The sequence below is a fragment of the Oncorhynchus mykiss genome, chromosome 20 (genome assembly GCF_057628025.1).
Source record: "Oncorhynchus mykiss isolate SJ-2025 chromosome 20, ASM5762802v1, whole genome shotgun sequence".
Lineage (NCBI taxonomy): Eukaryota > Metazoa > Chordata > Actinopteri > Salmoniformes > Salmonidae > Oncorhynchus > Oncorhynchus mykiss.
In genome coordinates this window covers 33,058,332-33,084,073 of record NC_143041.1, presented here as the reverse complement: position 1 = coordinate 33,084,073, position 25,742 = coordinate 33,058,332, and the positions used below count along the sequence as shown (strand labels likewise).

Below are 25,742 nucleotides of genomic sequence, written 5' to 3'. Positions count from 1 at the left end.
TGAGCCTAATCACACATAATTGGGTGGGAGGGGCAGGGGGCCGTCCCAGGCTTTGTGTGCAAAGGGCAAGTGGTCAAGTTAATGGGGCCCTTGTGTTGAGCAGGGAGCTCTCCCAGTCTCTCTCTCTGCTCCTCTCTCTCTCTGCTCCTCTCTGGCAGAGCGTGGGGAGGAGAGAACAGTCCTGTTCAAAATATCAAAAGAGAGATCGAGGGGGGCTCGCTTGCCCCTCCCCTGTATTCCCCCTACCCCTGCAGCCCAGCACCAGCCTGACCAGCACAGCCCTCAGGATTAGCTGTTCTATGCTGCCCTCCCTCTCTCCCTCCCCTCTCTCTATTATTTTTGTGGAGGAGTAGTCTGGAGAAGGGCTGTGGCCTGCACTGAAAACAGGACCCTGTCTGGGAGCGGCTTAGAGAGCAGGGACCACTGTCTGAGAAAACCAAGAAGGATGACGACGATCTGCAGAGAATGTTATTGTATGAGTTGAGTATCATTTCAACTGATCCAAGCATCTGAAAGGAGGGAATTATACAGGCCCATAATAGGAGATCAAGGTGAAATGTGTTGAAATCAAGTCAACCACATTTGATAAAAGAATACAATTTTGACATGTTCTTTTGTATTTATTAGGATCCCCATGAACTCTTCCTGGGGTCCAAAAAGGGTTAAAACTTTTATATCACAACTACGACAATGTTATTTTCGGAGGGTATTATTATTAAAACAGAACAGAACATTAGTTCTAAAAGTAGAGGACTGTAATGTATAGCAGTATGTTTTTAGTGGACAGTTATTAAAACCACCTGAGACTCTAATAAAACAATCAATCAATCCATGTCTAATACAATAGTGGTTAGAGTACAGGTTGGTGGATGTAAAGAGCACAGCGTCGGTAGACCAGAGTCAGCTGAAGACCATAATGCTGAGTGGTGGGTATAAATAATACTTGATGTTTGCGTTTTATGGACAAACGTCAAATATAGCAGTGAGTTTGTGGAATCATGTTGTTCATGTTAATCTCACAGTAACACAGTTTCAGCTGGAGACAGTGTAGAAGGTCTTGGCTTATAGAGCTGAGCGCATTGAGCAAGAGACCAGGTGTGAGTTTCTTAAAAGCTTCGCAGCATTAAGATCTCCGAAAATCCATTGGAGGCAATTGGAAGCTTTGTAGGCAATGGTCTAAAGATCTGGGTCCTACGAAGCTTTTGGGAAACTCAACCTGAGAGGTATTGGCTGAGAAGCACTTTTCACAGTGAACCACATATCGCCATTCAACTCTGTGGAACCCTGCCATGGAACCTTTGGTTTAAGATACTTCTGCAGAGCATAGATGACAAATCAGAAGAACATTTTCAGTTTGATGTGCACTCAGAAACACTTGTTCAGATGGGTACTGGGCATGGATCGAAGTGACCTGAACCCTGTTGATTAATAAATTAAAAGTTCATCATAGACTTTTAGTGAAAGATACTGTCCGGTATGCTCATATACATAAACGTTGTTGGCATACTACTTGGTTAGCGCATCAGAACATTATCTACTGATTCTATATGTATGCTTCAGCCCTCTCAGTGTTGACAGTTCATTGAGGCTGCGAGGGAAACCTGAAATCTCCACCATTCGGTTTTGCACATCGCACATTGTTGTATTGCACAGTAACAAGGTCGCAAGTGATCAGAGACCGATTCAGCCACACACAACATGTCATCATCACAACACACACACACACTCTTCAAAGCGTTGCCACAAAACTTCCAAAAGTCAAGAAAAAACTATTCTGTAATGTTATGTAATAGTAATACTGAACTCACCACAGTGAGTGGAGTTAATACAAGAAATATATACTGGAAACAAATCAAACAATTCATCCCCAAGCTTTTATCTCATCAACCGCGACCCCTATGTGAGCCAGGGACACAGTGGCATAAGTACTGGTGTGCAGGACTGCCAGGAAGCTAGACGGCCTAACTCTAACCCTGGGAGTCTGATTGGCAAGAGGCTGGGCAGCGAGGGGAGGATGGTGAGCCGGGTCTCAGAGGAGATGAAGATGGGTGGGGCTGGCTCCTCGGGTCAGGGTGACGAGGAGAGGGTAGTGGATGTTGTCATCATATGCCTCCTTTCCTCCAATCTGCATCTGAAACACACACGTAATCATTAGTCCAAACTGTCGGAAACAGTTGCGTTTTGCAAGGAAAACTAGAGTTTCTATTGGAAAGAATTCTGGTAGATCTTGTCCCTGACGTTTTGTTCCGTTTGGTTCCTAGTGAATACACCACAGGAGTTTCAGGTTAGGATGAGGTCAGAGGGGGTGGAAGAAGTTTGCTGCTTCAGATGATACTAACTGGCCCAGATACTACCAGCTGACTTCTCTTAAACAGTGGATCAGTCTAGTGACTCTCTCCCAGGTACTTATCTCACACTTCTCTCAGTTACAAAGGGACTGAGTGCAACATGTACAGTATGCCCCCTAGGATACTGCCTCTCCATGCCCACAATGAGCTACACAATAAGCTACAGTCTCTCTATGGGCTAAGTCCCGGTGGTGACCAGTGCCCACCTCGGCTGACTTGGCACTGAGGGTCTAGGAGCCGGGCTCTTTCCCAGCCAATCAGATCGCTGATTGGTGTCTGCACCACGCCAGGACTTAGGAAAGTGAGTTTTGTACAAAATGTGAAATCCGTTTATATAAATCAACTCCCTTACAAACAGAAACCCGTCGACAGAGAATAAGAGAAAATGAAAAAAATAAGTGGCCTCTGATAGACTAATTTATGATATCTTTGTTACTTTTACTACTTGTATATAATGCATGTCTCATTAAAGGAAGTAGTGGTGTTCGTGATAGCGCCAAGGCCCAAAACTGTATATCACAGACACATCGCAGACAGTACTCCTCCTCCAGATCTCCCAGCCCTCCTCTCACCTGGGACCCAGTGGTACCAACCAACAGTTTCCCTCCCTGCCTGGCTCCCTCCCTACTCCTAAAACAACCAGCTACTTTCAGCAGACATATCCCCTCTCTCCCTCTCAGTCTCAGTCTCCCTCTCCTGGCTTTTGAGAGGACAGATAAGACCCCCCCCCCCCCCTCCTCGTGTCCTTGATGTGCGTTATCTCTCTGCACACCCCTCCACGTAACCGGCCGGTGGTTGAACCCGTGACCCGCCTGTATGCGGGGAAGGCCAGCCTCCCAACACTAAGCCCAACTGCAAAGGACGGACGGCCGCATTCACATTCAAATCTGGCCTGGAAGGGGGATGGTGGGGTTGGTGTGGTTGGGGTGCGGGGGGCGGGGTGGAGGAAAAACCCTGGCGAGCTCGCAGAGGTGAAAAGTTTAACAAGCAAAGCTGTTCCTCCTGATCACAGACTGCTAATCAGCTTCATGGGTGGCTGGATAAATCGGGACTTACGTTTTAATCGCGCCGCTGCCAAGATGCAAGTCATTTATTTCATTGCCACTTTCGCCCTGCTTTTTTCTCCCTCTGTCCTTGTCTATCCCTCCCTCATTCCTCCCTTAGCTTTTCGCAGAGACAGAGAGAGAGAGAGCGAGAGCGAGAGAGACAGAGAGAAATGGGGAGGAGAAGGCGCTCCTGGGAGAGAGGAGGATGAACCGGACATCTGGGGTCTCTCGTGGGATTGGGTAACGGAGAGCGAGGGATGGGGTGGATAGAGAGAAAGGGGAAGGAGACGTGTGGGTGGGGTGGGGTTGTTCGCTTATAGGCAGCTGGGAGAGAGGGAGAGAGAGGAAAAGAGGGATATGGACACAGAGGGGTTAACGCGTGGGGGGCAAAATTTAAATTCATGACTCTCTTCACAACCATTTGAGTAACAAGATTAAGACGGCGGGCAGAAAATAGATCACATTATCAGGCCCCTTACAGTCCTCCAGCTGGTCGCGCTCTATTCCAGAACAGTGGGGATAAGAGGATAACACGCAGCCCTGCTAAAAAGAAGCCGTCTCCCTGCTCCACACTGGTGAGACCGGCTCATCCTGGAGAGACAAGGGAAGGCCTGCTGCAGGGGGGCGGGTGTGTGTGGGTGTGCATGCACAAGGGGGGATTGCAGATTTGAGGGTCTTTGGGGTCTTAGAGAACGGTTCTTAAAGAATTTTAACAGCAACACTCATACGCACACATTTCCCACCGCTAACACCCATATCTTACGTCCACAACATTCACCTCCGTAAAACTCTGCCACACAGCTCAGTGCATTTTCTATAAACTCAGGTCTGAGAGTGGAGTGTTTGGCAGAGTTTCAGACTGCACATATTTTGGTCTTGGTATTAGTGTATAGTGATTTGAGGGACCATCCCATTTCTTAGTGCATCATATTAGACCACCTGATCGGACTTGACATCGTAGCAGATTGGAAGCAAGTGTTCAAAAATCAGATCAAATGTTACTTGTCACATGCGCCGAATACGATGCAGAGTTAAACAATTGTAATAAAATAACTAACACAATAAAATACACTAGAATGGGCTTTATACAGAGTGCAGGGTATGAGGTTTTTGAGGTAGATATGTACATAAAGGCAGGGTAAAGTGACTAGGCATCAGGATAGATAATAATAAGGTATTTGAGGTAGATATGTATATGAAGGCAGGGTAAAGTGACTAGGCATCAGGATAGATAATAATAAGGTATTTGAGGTAGATATGTATATGAAGGAAGGGTAAAGTGACTAGGCATCAGGATAGATAATAATAAGGTATTTGAGGTAGATATGTACACGAAGGCAGGGTAAAGTGACTAGGCATCAGGATAGATAATAATAAGGTATTTGAGGTAGATATGTACATGAAGGCAGGGTAAAGTGACTAGGCATCAGGATAGACAATAATATGAATAAAATAAAGAACAGAGGAACAGCAGCAAATGATGAGTGTAAAAGTGTGTGTGTATGCAAAATGTATGTATGTGTGTGTTTGTGTTGTGTGTGTGTGTTCATATGTAGTGTATGTGAATGTGTGTGTCAATGTAGTGTGTGTGAGTGAGTGTGTATATATAGTCTAGTGAGTGTACATAGGGTCAGTGCAAGATAGAGACAGAACAGATAGTTTGGGTACAATTAATTGACTATTTAGCAGCCTGGCTATTTAGCAGTCTTATGGCTTGGGGGTAGAAGCTGTTGTTCCGAGAGCCGATGCTCTGGTACCGTTTGCCGGACGATAGCAGAGTGAACAGTGTGACTTGGGTGGCTGGAATCTTTGACAATTTTTCAGGCCTTCCTCTGACACTGCCTGACATAGAGGTCCTGGATGTCAGGGATCTCAGTCTCAGTGATGTACTGGGCCGTCCGCACCACTCTCTGTGGCGCTTTGCGGATGATGGTAGTGCATTTTCCGTACCAGGCGGTGATGCAGCCAGTCAAGATGCTCTCTATGGTGCAGCTGTAGAACCTTTGGAGGATCTGAGGCCCAAAGCCAAATATGTCCAGCCTCCTGAGCGAGAAGAAGAGCTGTCGTGTCCTTTTCTTGACTGTGTGGGTGGGTGTGGACCATGTTAAGTCATTAGTGATGTGGACGCCAAGGAACGCAAAGCTCTCGACCTGCTCCACTACAAGGAACGTGAAGCTCTCGACCTGCTCCTCTACAAGGAACGTGAAGCTCTCGACCTGCTCCTCTACAAGGAACGTGAAGCTCTCGACCTGCTCCACTACAAGGAACGTGAAGCTCTCGACCTGCTCCACTACAAGGAACGTGAAGCTCTCGACCTGCTCCACTACAAGGAACGTGAAGCTCTCGACCTGCTCCTCTACAAGGAACGTGAAGCTCTCGACCTGCTCCACTACAAGGAACGTGAAGCTCTCGACCTGCTCCACTACAAGGAACGTGAAGCTCTCGACCTGCTCCACTACAAGGAACGTGAAGCTCTCGACCTGCTCCACTACAAGGAACGTGAAGCTCTCGACCTGCTCCACTACAAGGAACGTGAAGCTCTCGACCTGCTCCACTACAAGGAACGTGAAGCTCTCGACCTGCTCCACTACAAGGAACGTGAAGCTCTCGACCTGCTCCACTACAAGGAACGTGAAGCTCTCGACCTGCTCCTCTACAAGGAACGTGAAGCTCTCGACCTGCTCCACTACAAGGAACGTGAAGCTCTCGACCTGCTCCACTACAAGGAACGTGAAGCTCTCGACCTGCTCCACTACAAGGAACGTGAAGCTCTCGACCTGCTCCACTACAAGGAACGTGAAGCTCTCGACCTGCTCCACTACAAGGAACGTGAAGCTCTCGACCTGCTCCTCTACAAGGAACGTGAAGCTCTCGACCTGCTCCACTACAAGGAACGTGAAGCTCTCGACCTGCTCCACTACAAGGAACGTGAAGCTCTCGACCTGCTCCACTACAAGGAACGTGAAGCTCTCGACCTGCTCCACTACAAGGAACGTGAAGCTCTCGACCTGCTCCACTACAGCCCCGTCGCTGCTCTCCCCTTTTCTCCTATAGTCGACAACAGCTCCTTGCTCTTACTAACTTTGAGGGAGAGGTTGTTGTCCAGGCACCACACTGCTAAGTCTCTGACCACCTCTTTCCTGTAGGCTGTGTATCTTTTGGTGTTTGTGTGTGCGTGCGTGCATGTTGAAGTCATCTGCTGGGTGTGATAGAAGTCTTAGTGGTGTATGTGGTGTGTGTCCTGCGTGCACATATATCAGCTGACACACAGGGGGCAGAATGTTCATCAGAAGATAAGCAAAGGAGAATTAATCACTTTCTGATATGATGAGGCCACTTCAGCCTGCCGCTATATCCACACACAGCAGCTGACCCTGTGTGTGTGTGCATTGGCCTTATGATGCACGCACACACACGCACACATGCACGCACACACACAGACAGACAGAGAAACACACACACCTCTGTGTAATTGCACAAAGACCATGGGAGTGGGACACTTGACTCAGCTATCCCGCCCCCTCTGGTCTCCCATCATTATCTACACAGAGACACCGTAGGTGGTCTGGCTCCAACAAAGACCCCAGCAGACTTCAGGTACATCAAGGGCACAATGAAGAGGAGGTGGTGGAGAGAGAGACAGTGTGTGTGTGTGTGTGTGTGTGTGTTAAGAGTTCCTTGGCACCTGAGAATCTACTGGCTAATAGAGGACATTCAATGTACAGTACCGGTCCAAAGTTTAGACACACCTACTAATGCAAGGGTTTATCTTTATTTTTTTAAACTATTTTCTACATTGTAGAATAATAGTGAAGACATCAAATCTATAAAATAACATATGGAATCATACAGTAACCAAAAAGGTGTTAAACAAATCAAAATATATTTGAGATTCTTCAAAGCAGCCACCCTTTGCCTTGATGACAGCTTTGCACACTTGGAATTCTCTCAACCAGCTTCGTGAGGTAGTCACGTGGAATGCATTTCAATTAACAGGTGTGCCTTGTTAAACATTAATTTGTGGAATTTCTTTCCTTCTTAATGCAATTGAGCCAATCAGTTGCGCTGTGACAAGGTAGGTATACAGAAGATAGCCCTATTTGGTAAAAGACCAAGTCCATATTATGGAAAGAACAGCTCAAATAAGCAAAGAGAAGGTCAGTCAATACGGAACATTTCAAGAACTTTGAACGTTACTTCAAGTGGAGTCGCAAAAACCATCAAACGCTATGATGAAACTGGTTCTCATGAGGACCGCCACAGGAAAGGAAGACCCATAGTTACCTCTAGCACAAAGGACAAGTTCATTAGAGTAACTTCAATGAATTTATACTCCGCACCTCAGATTGCAGCCCAAATAAATGCTTCACAGAGTTCAAGTAACAGACACATCTCAACATCAACTGTTCAGAGGAGAATCAGGCCAAGTCCATATTATGTCAAGAACAGCTCAAATAAGCAAAGAGAAACGACAGTCCATCATTACTTTAAGACATGAAGGTCGGAACATTTCAAGAACTTTGAAAGTCTCTTCAAGTGCAGTCGCAAAAACCATCAAGCTCTATGATGAAACTGGCTCATGAGGACCGCCACAGGAAAGGAAGCCCCAGAGTTACCTCTGCTGCAGAGTCCATTAGTTAACTGCACCTCAGATTGCAGCCCAAATAAATGCTTCAGAGTTCAAGTAACAGACATCAACATAAACTGTTCAGAGGAGACTGCATGAATATCAGGCCTTCATGGTCAAATTGCTGAAAAGAAACCACTACTAAAAGGACACTAATAAGAAGAAGAGACTGGCTTGGCCCAAGAAACACAAGCAATGGACATTAGACCGGTGGAAATCTGTCATTTTGCCTGATGAGTCCGATATTTAGATTTTTGGTTCCAACCGCTGTGTCTTTGTGAGAGGCAGAGTAGGTGAACGGATGATCTCTGCATGTGTGATTCCTACCGTGAAGCATGGAGGAGGTGTGATGGTGTAAGGGTACTTTGCTAGTGACACTGTCTGTGATTTATTTAGAATTCAAGGCACACTTAACCAGCATGGCTACCACAGCATTATGCAGCGATACGCCATCCCATCTGGTTTGCGCTTATTGGGGCAATGATTTGTTTTTCAACAGGAAAATTACCCATCACACCTCCAGGCTGTGTAAGGGCTATTTTACCAAGAAGGAGAGTGATGGAGTGCTGCATCAAATGACCTGGCCTCCACAATCTCACGACCTCAACTCAATTGATATGGTTTCGGGTGAGTTGGACCGCAGAGTGAAGGAAAATCATTCAACAAGTGCTCAGCATATGTGGGAACTGTTTCAAGACTGTTGGAAAAGCATTCCAGGTGAAGCTGGTTGACAGAATGCCAAGAGTGTGCAAAGCTGTCATCAAGGCAAAGGGTGGCTATGGAAGAATCTAAAATCTAAAATATATTTTTGATTTGTTTAACACTTTTTTGGGTTACTACATGATTCCATATGTGTTATTTCATAGTTTACAATGTAGAACAATTTTAAAAATAAAGAAAAACCCTTGAATGAGTAGCTGTGTCCAAACTTTTGACAGGTACTGTAAATACTGTGTCATGTTATGCAGGGAGGCACCCTATATACTGGCCAACAAGCTCTCAGTCTCATGTCAGAATTAGACATTCATCCATGTTTCGAAGTTGCTATGAATCTCAAATTTTGAAGTGTTCGTTTCAAGGTTAAGTTTAGTAATGAACTCACTCAGAATTGTTAAGGTTAGGCATTAAAATAAGGGTTAAGGTTTGGGATAGGCCTAAAACAAAAATATTAAAAACAACTTAATTATTGGATTCGAACACTTTTGGAACCAGAGGCAGATGCTTATGCCCATCCACCATCCCCGTCCATTGCTTGAAGGTAAAAGCGCTCACTGTTGCCCCTAGTGGCCTGTCACACATCATCTCCTGACTTCCTCAGATATGGATGAACGTCGAATACTGACTTAGATCACGGGGGACCTGCCTGATACCGGCTGCCTGCTATACTAACTATACCATCCCACCTGACAACATGGTCATTACCTGAACATTCTGTAATGTTGCATCTTCCCATCCTAACTGCTGAACCCTGACTCAAGTTCCACCTAGAGGTCAGTCCCAGGACCAGGCTGCTAATTGGAGAGAAACCTGACCCCGCCCCACCCTGCTGGCTAATCCCCCGACTAATGGGCTTCTAAGTGCCACTTTATATTCCACTGTCTGTCTGTCTATTACCTAGTAGGTCTGTCTGTTACCTCGTCGGTCTATATAATTTATAGCTGTCATGGCGCCATAGGGACAAAGACAACAAACCTTAACTGTCTAAAGCATGAAACACACCGATAATCTCACTGCTGATAGACTTCCGGTATGTACTTATCACAGTGGGAGGCCGTTCCTTCTCTTGCTAGAACAACAGCGGTACCTGCTGCGTGCCAACCCGGTAGCAACAAACCTACTGTTTCTACTTGTAGAATCACTATGCTCATCAGTGGCCAACAACTTGACTTTCACCCAATCAGAGAACACGAGCCCCCATGTGGGGGAGCCAACAAAAACAAATAATACAAAAAGTGGGAATTTTATTCATACATCCACGGATGAGCTAGTCACACTTCATATGCAATGCAGGTTATGGGATGGTAGCCACCTAAGTGCACAGACACCATGCACACAACACTAAATACTTCCTTCAAGCTAGCTAACCACTGTAGCTAGTATTGACATTATAATTCATCACAATGGATTAGCTAGTTTAAATGAAACAGCTGCCTGTATAAACTCCCAAGTTAGTGCAGTGTCCTTAGCAAGCTAGCTAGCTATGTTGTGATAGCTAGTGAATATGCTTACATTTGTTAGCTAGCTAAACATTTGACTATGGGGTGGCACTGGCAGTATGGGATTATGGAGAGTGAATTCAATTGTTTCTTCATCATCTTGCTAGGTAGTTATCTAGCTGTAGTTATTTGGCTAGTATAAACAAGGGCTTTCTGCAAAATAGCAACAGTAGCGCAGCTAGCTGACATTGGAATCTAGACCATAAGCAACACACACAGACATGCATTGCCAAACAACGCTACTGCCACCTTCTGGTTTGGAGTATTTGAACAAGGCTTAGTGGCTGACGACTTCGTCTTTGCTGTGTGAACACAAAAGAGATTGACTGCCGACACTAGGTTCAGAGATGCTAAGTACTGCTGCCAGGCAAACGTTTGACAATTCTACCGGTGTGTTTAAGCTTTAACCACAACCACATTCAATCTCTACTGAACCATTTATACCATTAGAATAAATGACTTTCTCATGGCCTAGGTAACCTCACAGACTGCCAGAGAGAGGAGAGTTTCCCGCTTACTACTGTATGTAAAGCACTTTGAGTACCTCAGTATGTAGAAAGGCGCTAAATGAATCCAATACATTATTATTATCAGTCCTTGGTCGCCCACAGCCCAGCAGAATGGTGGGAGCTCAAAAGGCTGCAGCTCAATCACTCATAGAATAGCGACCTCGAATTCAAGTCTGGACCTCAAAGCCAGTTCCACTGCTCTAATCAGGGACTGATTTAGATCTGGGAGACCAGGTGGGTGCAATAAATTATCAGGTATAACAGAAAACCAGCAGTACTCCAGACCTCCATTGTAGGATACAATACCCCTGAAAGGAGAAAGACCGAGTCCTGTTGACAGACCCTTTTACCCTTCAGTAGGCTGGTCCATTCTGACGGTTCCAGGCAGTTGAATGGGCCACTCAGTGTGCCTGCCATCATGCCCACCACGCGCCAGGCGCCGCCCACGCCCACGCGCTTCCATTAACCAGCTGGACACTGACTGCTGCTCTTAACACTGCCTCTTTCTCTCTCCCTCGCTCTCTCTTTCACTAAGATTATATAGCAACTGCACATGTTCTTTCTCAATGTGCAAGGCCTTTACAGCACTACACTCAGATCCTGGGCTACCTACATTTTATAAACTTTGGACAGCACCCTTCCCTTGATGTTTTTCGATAAGAGACCCCTCCCTGTAAGGGTTTGGAGGACCGAATACATTTCTCTTCAGGGTTCGGACAGGGCTCTAGCTCCAATACCAGGCGTCTCGCTCACCTTTAAGTGGAGATCCCACACCTGTTCATCATACTTCTCATAGCGACAGACTTGGAGCCCCGTCCCCTCGGCCAGCTGACAGAACTCCCCCAGAGTGTCTCCTCTAGTGGGGGCAAACACCAGGGCTGTACCCTAAAAAGACAGACAGAGAGCGAGAGCGAGACAGACAGAAAGAGAGAGACACACAGAAAGAGACAGTGAGAGAGAGAGAACAGAAAGACAGAGACAAAGAGAACAGAAAGAGAGAGCGAGAGAGACAGAGAGAGATACAGAGAAAGAGATACACAGTCTATCAATTTATTAAAAAACCTATGTACTTCAAGAGTATACCTGTACTTTACGTGTGTAATGGTATGTTTCTGAATCAGGTTAATGCTTATTTATAACTGCTTATGTATATGCTTGCTAGGGCTGTGACTGTCATGGAATTTTGGATGATGGTTATTGGCCAGCCAAATGATCAAGGTCTCCGTAATAACCGTTCGAATAGCAAACAATTCATATTCAAATAATTAGAAGCACATTTTCTCCTCTGCCATGTGCTGCCATATACATAAAATGAATATATAACGGGTGTCCCCATTTAAGACAATGATGGCATAATGGGTGGACTGGAGGCCATTGAGAGTGTACACAGAAGAGCAAAACAGGAAGTAAAAGCAGCAAGTGGGATTTGTTGATTCAACTCAAGTGACATTACAAAAAATACATTCCATTAGATGAGCCACATGATTTGAATGAACAATCTACATTAACATGGAAACTATTGCATTGCAATTACTTTACCAGTCAAATTGGGTTTCCACTAGATAGCACAGCCACAAAGTCAAAATTGGCTTCTTGGTCTTAATATAAGGTTAGCAGTATGGTTAAGGTTATGGTAAAAGTTAGATCTAAAATAACATTTTAATAAGATACATTTTAGAAATTAGAGACTTTGTGGCTGTGGTAAATAGTGAAGACCTTCAAGTTGCCAGAGAATTGAGGGCCCAAGGTCGTTCTATTCATTATATTTCTATGTGTGCTGCTACTGCATTGTGGGAAGCCTAGGCAATGAAAGACTCATTTGTTGCTTGTTTCAGCAAAAGGAGCAACAAAGTTTCAACACGTTGTTTACATTAACACCTCTTGATACTAGCCATCCCGGGTTCCGGGATCGTGAATACAGCCTCAAGCTCATTACCATAACGCAACGTTAACTATTCATGAAAATCGCAATTGAAATGAAATAAATATGCTAGCTCTGAAGCTTAGCCTTTTGTTAACAACACTGTCATCTCAGATTTTAAAAATATGCTTTTCAACCATAGCAAAACAAGCATTTGTGTAACAGTATTGATAGCTAGCGTAGCATTTAGCGTAGCATTGAGCGGGCAACATTTTCACAAAAACAAGAAAAGCATTCAAATAAAATAATTTACCTTTGAAGAACTTCGGATGTTTTCAATAAGGAGACTCTCAGTTAGATAGCAAATGTTTAGTTTTTCCAAAAAGATTCTTTGTGTATTAGAAATCGCTCTGTTTTGTACATCACGTTTGGCTACCAAAAAACCCTGAAAATTCAGTCATCAAAACGCCAAACTTTTTTCCAAATTAACTCCATAATATCGACTGAAACATGGCAAACGTTGTTTAGAATCAATCCCTCAAGGTGTTTTTCACATATCTCTTCGATGATATAACGTTCGTGGAAGTCTGGTTTCTCCTCTCTATCAAATTGAAAAATAGTTGCACCTGGCATTTGCGCACCAATTTCGACGCAGGACACCAGGCGGACACCTGGTAAATGTAGTCTCTTATGATCAATCTTCCAACGATATGCCTACAATAACGTCACAATGCTGCCGACACCTTGGGGAAACGGCAGAAAGTGTAAGCTCATTCCTGTCGCATTCACAGCCATATAAGGAGACAATGGAAAACAGCGCCTCAGAAATTTTGCTCATTTCCTGTTTGAAGTTTCATCTTGGTTTCGCTTGTAGCATCAGTTCTGGGGCACTCACAGACAATATCTTTGCAGATTTTGAAATGTCAGAGTGTTTTCTTTCCAAAGCTGTCAATTATATGCATAGTCAAGCATCTTTTTGTGACAAAATATTGCGCTTAAAACGGGAACGTTTTTCATCCAAAAATGAAATACTGCCCCCAGAGGTTCAAGAGGAGTCCATGTCATAACAGAAACGGACTCATGTATTATTTACAACGTATTGGAAATCTTCAAGTAGCTTCAAGTAGCTTTACTGTATAATCCCTTACATAGTTATGTACAGTTAAGTTAAGTTGTTTACAAAGACAGACACTTTACACAGTGTGTGTGTATGTACCGTGTCTTCAGAAAGTATTCATACCCTTTGACTTATTACACATTTTGTTGGGTTACAGCCTGAATTCAAAATGGATGACATATATTTAAATATCTCCCATCATCACACAATACCCTATAATAACAAAGTGAAAACATGTTTTCATTTTTTTTGCACATTTCTAGAAAATGAAATACAGAAATATCTAATTGACATAAGTTTTCACAGCCCTGAGTCAAAAGATGTTAGAATCACCTTTGGCACAGATGTGAGTCTTACTGGGTAAGTCTCTAAGAGCTTTGCATACCTGGATTATTACAATATTTGCATATTTGCACATTATTCTTGTGTTGGATTTGCCCCAAACACAACGCTTTGTATTCAGGATATAGTATAAAGTGATTTTTTTTGCCACAATTTTTGCAGTTTTAATTTAGTGCTTATTGCAAACAGGATGCATATTTAAAAATATTTGTAATTCTGTACAGGCTTCCTTCTTTTCACTCTGTCATTTAGGTTATTATTGTGGAGTAACTACAATGTTGATGATCCATCCTCAGTTTTCTCCTATCACAGCCATTCAACTCTGTAACTGTTTTAAAGTCAACATTGGCCTCATGGTGAAATCCCAGAGTGTTTTCCTTCCTCTCCAGCAACCGAGTTAGAAAGGGCACCTGTATCTTTGCAGTGACTGGGCATATTGATACACCACCCAAAGTGTAATTAATAACTTCATCATGCTCCAAGGGATATTCAATGTCTGCTTTTTGTTTTACCCATCTACCAGTAGGGGCCCTTCTTTGTGAGACATTAGAAAACCTCCCTGGTCTTTGTGGTTGAACCTGTGTTTGAAATTCACTGCTCGACTGAGGGACCTTACAGATAAATGTGTGGGGTACAGAGATGAGGTAGTCATGTAACAACTATTATTGCACACAGAGTGAGTCCATGCAACTTCTTATGTGACTTGTTGGGCACATTTTTACTCCTGAACTTGTTCAGGCTTGCCATGACAAAGGGGTCAAATACTTATTGACCCAAGACATTTCAGCTTTTAATGAATTTGAATACATTTGTAAAAACATAATTCCACTTTCACATTATGGGGTATTGTGTGTAGGCCAGTGACACAAAATCTACATTTAATACATTTTAAATTCAGGCTGTAACAACAAAATGTGGAAAAGGTCAAGGGGTGTGAATATGTTTTAGCACTGTATGTACAGTGGAGTCTGAAATTATCGACACCCTTAATAAATATGAGTAATAATGAATTTATAAAATAAATAATACAAATACTGAGTTATACTGTATGCAAAAAAAAAAGGTAAATTATATTATTTTACATTTAGAAAGACTACACCCCTTTGGATTTCTTCACATTTGATTGTTTTACAATGGGGTATTAAAATGGATGAATAATGATGAGTGAGAAAGTTACAGAGGGCCAAAGATCATACCTCCAAGACATGCAAACCTCTCAGCATTACCAATAACAGGGGAGGTTAGCATGTCTTTGGGGTATGATATTTGACCCTCTGTACCTTTGTCACATCATTATTCACGTTTCATTCAGGATTATCCATAATCATGGTAATCATGGTACGAACTGCAAGTCACAAGCTTGATGTAGTCATTGCAAGCTAGGAACATGAGACCAAATACTAAAAACTTTTGACTACTTTATTTATAAGAATCCTTAGGGGTGTCAATAATTTTGACCCCTACCTTTTTGAGAAAATGTGCTATTACTTAAACAAAATCTCTTTCTCTGACCAATTGTATTAGTATTAAATAATATAACTTCCCAATTTTTTGGAGCATACAATATAGCTCAGTATTATATATTGCACATCTTTAAGGGTGTCAATCATTTCGGACCCCACTGTATGTATATATTTATATGTACAATACACACTGAGTGTACAAAACATTAAGAACATCTCCCTAATATTGAGTTTTACCCCCTTTTACCCTCAGAACAGACTCAATTTGTCAGGTCATGGACTACAAGGTGTTCAAAGCGTTCCACAGGGAAGCTGTTGGCTGGATGTCCTTTGGGTGGTGGACCATTCTTGATACACACAGGAAACTGTTGATGTGAAAAACCCAGCAGTGTTGCAGTTTTTGACACACTCAAACCGGTGCACCTGGCACCTACTACCTACCTTACCCAGTTCAAAGGCACTTCAATATTTTGTCTTGCCCATTCTCCCTCTGAATGGCACACATACACAATCCATGTCTCAATTGTCTCAAGGCTTGAAAATCCTTCTTTATCCTGTCTTCTCCCCTTCATCTACACTGATTGAAGTGTATTTAACCGGTGACATCAATAAGGGATCATAGCTGTCACCTGGATTCACCTGGTCAGTCTATGTCATGGAAAGAACAGGTGTTCTTAATGTTTTATACACTCTGATTGTTCAAAGCAAAACTACCAAAACTATTGAGGATGGTGAACCTTTAAAGAAGTCTCAAGGTATTGCTCATCTGAGTACCTTATGATAAGCTGTAGACCACACTATCTACCAAGAGAGTTCTCATCTATATTATTTGTAGCCATCTATTTACCACCACAGACTGATGCTGCCACTAAGAGCGCACTCAACCAACTCTATAACGCCATAAGCAAACAAGAAAATGTTCACCCAGAAGTGACGCTCCTAGTGGCCGGGGACTTTAATGCAGGCAAACTTAAATTAGTTTTACCAAATTTTTACCAGAATGTCACATGTGCAACCAGAGGACCAAAAAAACTCTACACCACCTTTACTCCACACACAGAGATGCATACAAGCCCGACATTTGGCAAATCTGACCATAATTCTATCCTCCTGATTCCTGCTTACAAGAAAACACTAAAGCAGGAAGTGTGTTTGTACACTGCTGCTACTCACTGTTTATTATCTATGCATAGTCACTTCAACCCTACCCTGTACAAATTACCTCAAGTAACCTGTACCCCTGCACACTGACTCGGTACTGGTACCGACTGTATACAGTCTCGTTATTGTTATGTTATTGCGTTACTTTTTATTATTTTTTACTTTAGTTTATTTGGTAAATATTTTCTTACCTCTTCTTGAACTGCACTGTTGGTTAAGGGCTTGTAAGTAAGCATTTCACGTTAAAGTCTACACTTGCTGTATTCGGCACATGTGACAAATAAAAGTTGATTTAAACAATCAAAATCAAATCTATTGCAAGCCCCTTTCAGCAGGTAGGCTATAGCCAGAGGAGAGTTGTGTCTCTGGTAGCTTACTTTTATTCTGGTAAAACACCATTTTCAACAGCGCATAGTTTACAATAACCTATTAGTCAAGGGATTCATCCACTCTTTCTCCATCCCACCATCTATTTTTCTCCCTCCCGATCTATCTCCCCTTCTCTCATTTTATTTCCATCTCTCTCTCCTCCAGCCTCCCTCGCTCCTCCTCTCCTCCTTAATTGTTTATATGCATTATCATTCCCCAAGTAGACAGCGTTGGGTCCAGGTGACAGACCTGTATTTTGAAAGCCGAGCCTTCCTTAGCCAGAGGAAGGTAAGCAATTTAAGCCCTGGGCTGAGCCCTAATCTTGGGTTGTCAAAAGGAGCCCAGCCATTCTCCCTATGCTAATCAATCAATGACGCCCTGCACCCGTTCACTCAGCGTATGTGTGTGTTTGTGTGTGTGTTTGTGCGTGTGGACCCAGTTATTTGAGTCCTGCCTCTCCTGTGGCCAGGCTGAACTCTTAGCTCTGACCACTCTGCTCTCCTCTCCTTTCAGCCAGCCAGGGAGTCAGCCAGTGAGTGGCCATCTGTATTATTGTGATTCCATTCTATTTGATTTCTCCCAGGTATTATATTAGATAATAAACTAAAATATTAAAACTCACCTAATCCAATCAATGGCTGAAACGCATCCACACTTTCTAGATGAACCAGTACAGCTAGCACAGTCAGACCACCAGCAGTAAGGGGATTAGCTCCAGGTTCAAAGTTTCTTTGAAATCCTTCGGCTTTAAATATTATTTCATATTTTTGATCATATTATTTGTTTTAATTTAATTGGAGGATGGGAAGGCACACAGCAGTACAAACAAAATAAACATAAAAAAACAAGAATAACAGGGGGATGAGCTGGTTTTGACAGCTGTTTTTTCATCTGTTTGAGGAGTCAGAATCCCCCCGCCCCAAAAAAACATCAGCCCCAAAAAACGAAACAAAAAAACAATTCCACTGTAATGGGCTGATTAGGATGAGGATGGCACGCCTCCATGTTGGAAAAACAAATTAACATCATTAGTAGTAGAAATGAATTGTTTTGTCAATCTGTTGTGGAATCTGTTCAGGGGCCAGTCTGTGGTACTGTGGTTTTAGGGTGAGATAGATTAAAGAGGGAAATTAGGTCTAAAGACTAATTTTAGATAATCTCAATTATCTGCATTATAACTCGAGATAAACAAGGAATCAAAAGCCATTGCATTCAAATGAAGGGAGCATAGTCAATATGTGGAAGGTGGTCTTGTGAAAAAGAGGGAGAATGTTCCAAACCAACAATATATCAGGGAATAGAAGGATACAGGATAAGTGTAGAGAGCTGTGCTGATTAAACCTGCTCTGGACGGCATACATTAGACGTGTACATCTGGTAAACCGGCCATAATACATGATTTACAGTGAACTTAAAGGAAATTTAAGTAAAACATTACTCTAGAGGGGGACCTGTGTATCTATCTATACCCTCTGGATACCCAGGGAGGAAAGAGGGATAGAGGGAGGGTGAAGAAGAGGAGGAAAGAGATGGGGCAAGGGGTTCAAACTGTAGTGTTTTGGATCAGTACCACTTCCTCGTCTCTGAATGGATTACAAAGATCATGGACCCTCCACCGTTACCACGTCAGCACTTTCACACCCCCTCCTCTCCTCCTCCTCTTCTCCCTTTCACCCTCCTCTTTTAATATAAAGACATTTCCTATCAAAGCCAATACTTGAAAAAGCCAGACAGATAAATAGAAATCACACATTATCTTTGAAGCCTTTTTTCATTTACTTTGCCTCTCGTAGCGTGTCTCTTATCACCAGGGGCAAATATGAGAAGTTCCCTGCTTTATGATTAGGGGGAAAGCATTAAATAGATTATAGGACTCCATTCAAGTTGTACACAATAAGTACTAAAGTATTACATGATATTAATCCTGCCATTCCATTACTGTCTCAATCACTGGGTGAAGCCTAATTACGGGGGAGTCCGTTGCTGCAGAGTGAATTGAAACACACTTACGTCTGGTCGCAGTAATCTCCTTATTGCATCAACCAGGCTGCCTCTGTACTGGTCCAGAAACAAGCTGAGGAGGGTGGGAGAGAGGAGGGGAGAAATAGAGGGGGAGAAAGAGATAGATTAGAATGCATTCCAGCGATAGTGACTCAAGATAAACTAGGAGGCTATTTATTTTCCTTTGTTTACAAATAAATCCACAAACAGAAGAAAAACAATTTGCATGAGTAAAATTCATTTATTTTTTATTTATATTCTCCTCCCTTTATTTTAAAAGTCTAAAATGTACACAGATATCATCAAACATATGATACACACACACACACACACACACACACACACACACACACACACACACACACACACACTTCAAATCGCTAACAGATCTCGATTTTTCAAAACAATGATTTGAACACAAGTATACAAAGTAATTATCTGTATTCATGTACAGTGAGCTAGCTGTTGTTTTGGCTCTGTACTTTGGATTTGAAATGAGGTTAAAGTGCAGACTGTCAGCTTTAATTTGAGGGTATTCTCATCCATATCAGGTGAACTGTTTAGAAATTACACCACTTTTTGGACAGTTAGGAAGTTAGCATTTTTTGGGGGGTATGATTGTGCATATGTAACTTTCTCACTCATCATTATTCACCATTCAGTCAGGACTATCCACAATCATGGTAGCCTCCACGTTAATGAAGAAGTGTTTAGAAACATATAGGTGCATTCAGAAAGTATTCAGACCCCTTGACTTTTTCCACATTTTGTAATGTTACAGCCTTATTTTAAAATGTATTAAATTGTTCCCCCCCTCAATCTACACACTATACCCCACAATGACAAAGGAAAAACACGAACATTTTTTGGGGGTCAATTTATTTTTTACTCAGTACTTTCTTGAAGCACCTTTGGCAGCGATTACATTCTTGAGTCTTCTTGGGTATGACGATTAATTTCTTCGATTCATCTCTGCAGATCGTCTCCAGCTCTGTCAGGCTGGATGGGGAGCGTCACTGCACAGCTTGTTAGATCGGGTTCAAGTCCGGGCTCTGGCTGGGCCACTCAAGGACATTGAGACTTGTCCCGAAGACACTCCTGCTATTTCTTGGCTGTGTGCTTAGGGTCCTTGTCCTGTTGGAAGGTGAACCTTCGCTCTGCAGATATTTGTCCTTCTGTAAGGTCTCCACAGAGGATCTCTGGAGCTCTGTCAGAGAGACCATCGGGTTCTTGGTCACCTCCCTGACCAAGGCCCTACTCCCCGGATTGCTCAGCTTGGCTGGGCGGCCAGCTCTAGGAAGAGTCTTGGTGGTTCCAAACTTCTTCCATTTAAGAATAATGGAGGCCACTGTGTTCTTGGGGACCTTCAATGCTGGAGACATTTTCTGGTACCCTTCCCCAGATCTGTGCCTCAACATAATCCTGTCTCGGAGCTCTACCGACAATTCTTTCGACCTAATGGCTTGATCTTTCCTCTGACATGCACTGTCAACTGTGGGACCTTATATAGACAGGTGTGTGCCTTTCCAATCAATTGGATTTACCACAGGTGCACTCCAATGAAGTTGTAGAAACATCTCAAGGATGATCAATGGAAACAGGAAGCACCTGAGCTCAATTTCGAGTCTCATAGCAAAGGGTCTGAATACTTATGTAAATGTTACAAATTGTGGAAAAAGCGAAGGGGTCTGAAAACTCTCCGAATGCACTCTACTCTTATTTACAATGAAAATGACTCCAAAATGACACAATACATTATTTACCATTAATTCCTATTGGGCACAAAATAATCTGAAACACAACCAAAACAAACAGCATGTGCATCCAACAAGTTTGTAAAGTCACAAGCATGATGTAGTCGTTGTGTGCTAGAAATATGGGACCAAATACTAAACTTTTGACTACTTTAATACAACTTCTAATATTCAATATGACACTGTTATGTATGCCATTAGTCAACTGTTGACCAGGCTATGTTAGAGCTGCAATCTGACCTTGTTACCTTACAGAAAGCCCTGGCTGGTTTAAATGTGTACTTAATGCAGGCAAGACTAAATACACAATGTTCTCTGGTTCTCTCCTGAATGTTTCAGATGGACTACATATTTATTCATTGGATGGTCCTCCCATTGATCGGGTTCCCGCCTACAAATATCTGGGCATTTCAATTGACAAAGACTTCATGTTTAAAAAGCATATGGATGAGTTTGTTAAAAAGCTAAGATTCAAAGTGTGTTTAAAATATATATATATATATATAAAAATATCTATCTCCCTAAATGGGGGGCGGCAGGGTAGCCTAGTGGTTAGAGCGTTGGACTAGTAACCGGAAGGTTCAAACCCCCGAGCTGACAAGGTACAAATCTGTCGTTCTGCCCCTGAACAGGCAGTTAACCCACTGTTCCTAGGCCCTCATTGAAAATAAGAATTTGTTCTTAACTGACTTGCCTAGTTAAATAAAGGTAAAATAAATAAAAAAATAGCAGGAAGCAGGTTGTACAGTCAACTTTCCTGACAGTCCTTGATTATGGCAACAGCATTTACCAGATTGCAGCAGCCAACCTTTGGATGCCGTTCGTTAGATCACTGGTGACAGTTTTAATACTCACCACTGCATCCTGTATCAAATCATTTGTCTGGTCCTCCTTAAAGTCCCATATAACAATTCCTTACTTCCTTTTTGTTTACAAAGCCCGACCACACAAGCTTCCAACTTACCTAACTTCGTTGCTAATGTATAAAAGAATGAGCTAACAAACCCACTCGCAGGATTGGTTAACTTGAAGTAAATCCTCCTTTAGTTTTAGTGCCCCCCATTGTTGGAATAACGTACAAAATGATTCCCTGGTGCCACTAGGGCAGTTTAGGACTCTAGTGTTGAATGAATTCATTGAGAATTGATTTGAATGGGGCATTTGTTGTGGTCTTGAGGTTGTGCCTTGTGGTTATTTTTATTCTTCTTGTTTTAAATGTAATGTAAATTGTTCTTCCTGTTGTGGAAAATGTTTCTACTCAGGACACGATTGGGAATGAGACCCTGGTCTCAATTGGGCTATCCTGAATAAAAGTTAATACATATTATTTAAAAAATCATTTTACAAAACAATGCTCTTTCCATGACATAGACTGACTAGGTGAATACTATGATCCCTTATTGATGTCACTTTTTAAATCATGAAGGGGAGGAGACCGGTTAAAGAAGGAAGCCTTGAGACAACTGAGGCATGGATTGTGTATGTGTGCCATTCAGAGGGTGAATGTGCAAGACAAAATATTGAAGTGCCTTAGAATGGGGTATGGTAGAAGGTGCCAGGCGCACTGGGTTTGTGTCAAGAACTGCAACGCTGCTGGGCTTTTCACGCTCAACAGTTTCCTGAGTGTATCAAGAATGGTCCACCACCAAGCTAACTTGACACAACAGTGGAAGTATCAGAGTCAACATGGGCCAGCATCCCTGTGGAACGCTTTCTACACCTTGTAGAGTTCATGCCCCATCGAATTGAGGCTGTTCTGATGGCAAAACGGGGGGGGGGGGGGCACCAATTTAACCTCAGTCATTGTTTCATTTCAAATGTGCTGGAGTACAGGGCCAAAATAAAACCAAAAATGTAACTGTCCCAATACCTTTGGAGCTCATTGAATTTCTATAAATAAAATATGATAATGTTAGAAAGTGATAAAAACAACATTCAATTTATATAATTTACAAGTAACAACCATAATTTTAATCCCCAACCCTCAACAGTGACATGATATATAACTGTATAACCTTGTGACAGTCGAATAATTGTTGGAGTTTTTTGCAAGTCTAAGGGAACTCAACAAGCTATCATATGTCATTACTCAGCAATGACCATTTTCAGATCATTGAACACTGGTGCAATGTATGTAAAACTCCTTTAGATGAAACGGAATGAGAGATTTAAAAAGAGATGGCAGGACTAAGGTGGAGGGCTTGGAATGAGATAGTATACTGTATCTGCCTGTTTGTAGGAGGAGTTAAGATACATTGTTTAAATTCAGATGAGAATATAAGGAATATAAAGGTGATATTAAGATTTAAGAGATTAAACCTGTGTGAGAAAGTGGAGGAAGTGGAGTGTAATTGTATTCAAATATGAGTGAGAGTGAGTGAGTTTGACAGACAGAGACTGTGTGTGTGTTAACGTGGCCACTCATGTTTGTCCTCTCTTTGGGGAGACGGGTGACAGGAGCGTCATTGAGCAGGAGATGAGAAGAGGAAACAGACTTGTGTTCATGCACGCCTCGTTGCCTACGGTGATCACCCTGGTAACGCACTCACGGTCAGATCAGCACCATGCTGGGCTTCAGTCACCCCCCTCCCCCTCCCCCTCCAATCACACCCAAAGCAGCCGTCACTCTAATCACAATAGCCTCTGTCAGGACCAATATTATCCCAAATGAGTGCTAAAGTAATTTGACTAAATGCAACAATACAACCCAGATCTAGCATAATCCAACACAAAGCCCCTACTGGCTCGCAGCGCTGCAATCTGGGGGAAACTTTCCAATCACGTTAGCTGGTGACCTTCCCTATGCAAATCTGTCTCTTCTGTAGGAAATCCGTGTGGAGCGGAGCAGGATGGAGCAGAGTGGAATGGAGGAGTGGGGAGCGGAGCGTGATGGAGTAGAGGGGAGCGGAGCGGGATGGAGGAGAGTGGAGCGGAGCGGGATGGAGGAGAGGGGAGCGGAGCGGGATGGAGGAGAGGGGAGCGGAGCGTGATGGAGTAGAGGGGAGCGGAGCGGGATGGAGGAGAGGGGAGCAGAGCGGGATGGAGGAGAGGGGAGCGGAGCGTAATGGAGTAGAGGGGAGCGGAGCGGGATGGAGGAGAGGGGAGCGGAGCGGGATGGAGGAGAGGGGAGCGGAGCGTGATGGAGTAGAGGGGAGCGGAGCGGGATGGAGGAGAGGGGAGCAGAGTGGGATGGAGTAGAGGGGAGCGGAGCGGGATGGAGGAGAGGGGAGCGGAGAGGGATGGAGCAGAGTGGAATGAAGGAGAGGGGAGCGGAGCGGGATAGAGGAGAGGGGAGCGGAGCAGGATGGAGCAGAGTGGAATGGAGGAGAGGGGAGTGGAGCGAGATGGAGGAGAGGGGAGTGGAGCGGGATGGAGTAGAGGGGAGCGGAGCGGGATGGAGGAGAGGGGAGCGGAGCGAGATGGAGGAGAGGGGAGCAGAGCGGGATGGAAGAGAGGGGAGCGGAGCGAGATGGAGGAGAGGGGAGCGGAGCGGGATGGAGGAGAGGGGTGCAGGATGGAGGAGAGGGGAGCGGAGCGGAGCGGGGTGGTGCAGAGGGGAGCGGAGCGGGATGGAGCAAAGCGGAATGGAGGAGAGGGGAGCGGAGCGTGATGGAGGAGAGGGGTGCAGGATGGAGGAGAGGGGAGCGGAGCGTGATGGAGGAAAGGGGTGCAGGATGGAGGAGAGGGGAGCGGAGCGTGATGGAGGAGAGGGGTGCAGGATGGAGGAGAGGGGAGCGGAGCGTGATGGAGGAGAGGGGAGCGGAGCGGGATGGAGGAGAGGGGAGCGGAGCAAGATGGAGGAGAGGGGAGCGGAGCGAGATGGAGGAGAGGGGTGCGTAGCGGGATGGAGGAGAGGGGTGCGTAGCGGGATGGAGGAGAGAGGTGCGGAGCGGGATGGAGGAGAGGGGAGCGGAGCGAGATGGAGGAGAGGGGTGCGGAGCGGGATGGAGGAGAGGGGTGCGGAGCGGGATGGAGGAGAGGGGAGCGGATCGGGATGGAGGAGAGGGGAGCGGATCGGGATGGAGGAGAGGGGAGCGGTGCAGGATGGAGGAGAGGGGAGCGGAGCGGGATGGAGGAGAGAGGTGCAGGATGGAGGAGAGGGGAGCAGTGCAGGATGGAGGAGAGGGGTGCAGGATGGAGGAGAGGGGAGAGGGGAGCGGAGCGGGATGGAGGAGAGGGGAGCGGGATGGAGGGGAGGGTAGCGGAGCGGAGCGGGATGCAGGAGGGGGAGCGGTGCAGGATGGTGCAGAGGGGAGCGGTGCAGGATGGTGCAGAGGGGAGCGGTGCAGGATGGTGCAGAGGGGAGCGGTGCAGGATGGTGCAGAGGGGAGCGGTGCGGGATGGTGCAGAGGGGAGCGGTGCAGGATGGAGGAGAGGGGAACGGTGCAGGATGGTGCAGAGGGGAGCGGTGCAGGATGGTGCAGAGGGGAGCGGTGCAGGATGGAGGAGAGGGGAGCGGTGCAGGATGGAGGAGAGGGGAGCGGAGCGGGATGGAGGAGAGGGGAGTGGAGCGGGGTGGTGCAGAGGGGAGCGGAGCGGGATGGAGGAGAGGGGTGCAGGATGGAGGAGAGGGGAGAGGGGAGCGGAGCGGGATGGAGGAGAGGGGAGCGGGATGGAGGGGAGGGTAGCGGAGCGGAGCGGGATGCAGGAGGGGGAGCGGTGCAGGATGGTGCAGAGGGGAGCGGTGCAGGATGGTGCAGAGGGGAGCGGTGCAGGATGGTGCAGAGGGGAGCGGTGCAGGATGGTGCAGAGGGGAGCGGTGCGGGATGGTGCAGAGGGGAGCGGTGCAGGATGGAGGAGAGGGGAACGGTGCAGGATGGTGCAGAGGGGAGCGGTGCAGGATGGTGCAGAGGGGAGCGGTGCAGGATGGAGGAGAGGGGAGCGGTGCAGGATGGAGGAGAGGGGAGCAGAGCGGGATGGAGTGGAGC

At 44.8% G+C, this 25,742-nt stretch overlaps 1 protein-coding gene across 1 annotated transcript in view; it reads right to left on the bottom strand.

The window, feature by feature from the left end:
* Window positions 1-599: 599 nt before the first annotated feature.
* Window positions 600-25,742, bottom strand: part of camkmt (calmodulin-lysine N-methyltransferase) — a 184,216-nt gene continuing 159,073 nt past the window's right edge. Inside the window, exons 9-11 of the mRNA XM_021576372.3 lie at window positions 19,070-19,133; window positions 11,500-11,631; window positions 600-2,131 (exon numbers count right to left, since the gene is read on the bottom strand). Coding sequence (XP_021432047.3) covers window positions 2,030-2,131; window positions 11,500-11,631; window positions 19,070-19,133 — 298 coding nt within the window. The 3' untranslated portion in view covers window positions 600-2,029. The remainder of the gene's footprint in view (window positions 2,132-11,499; window positions 11,632-19,069; window positions 19,134-25,742) is intronic.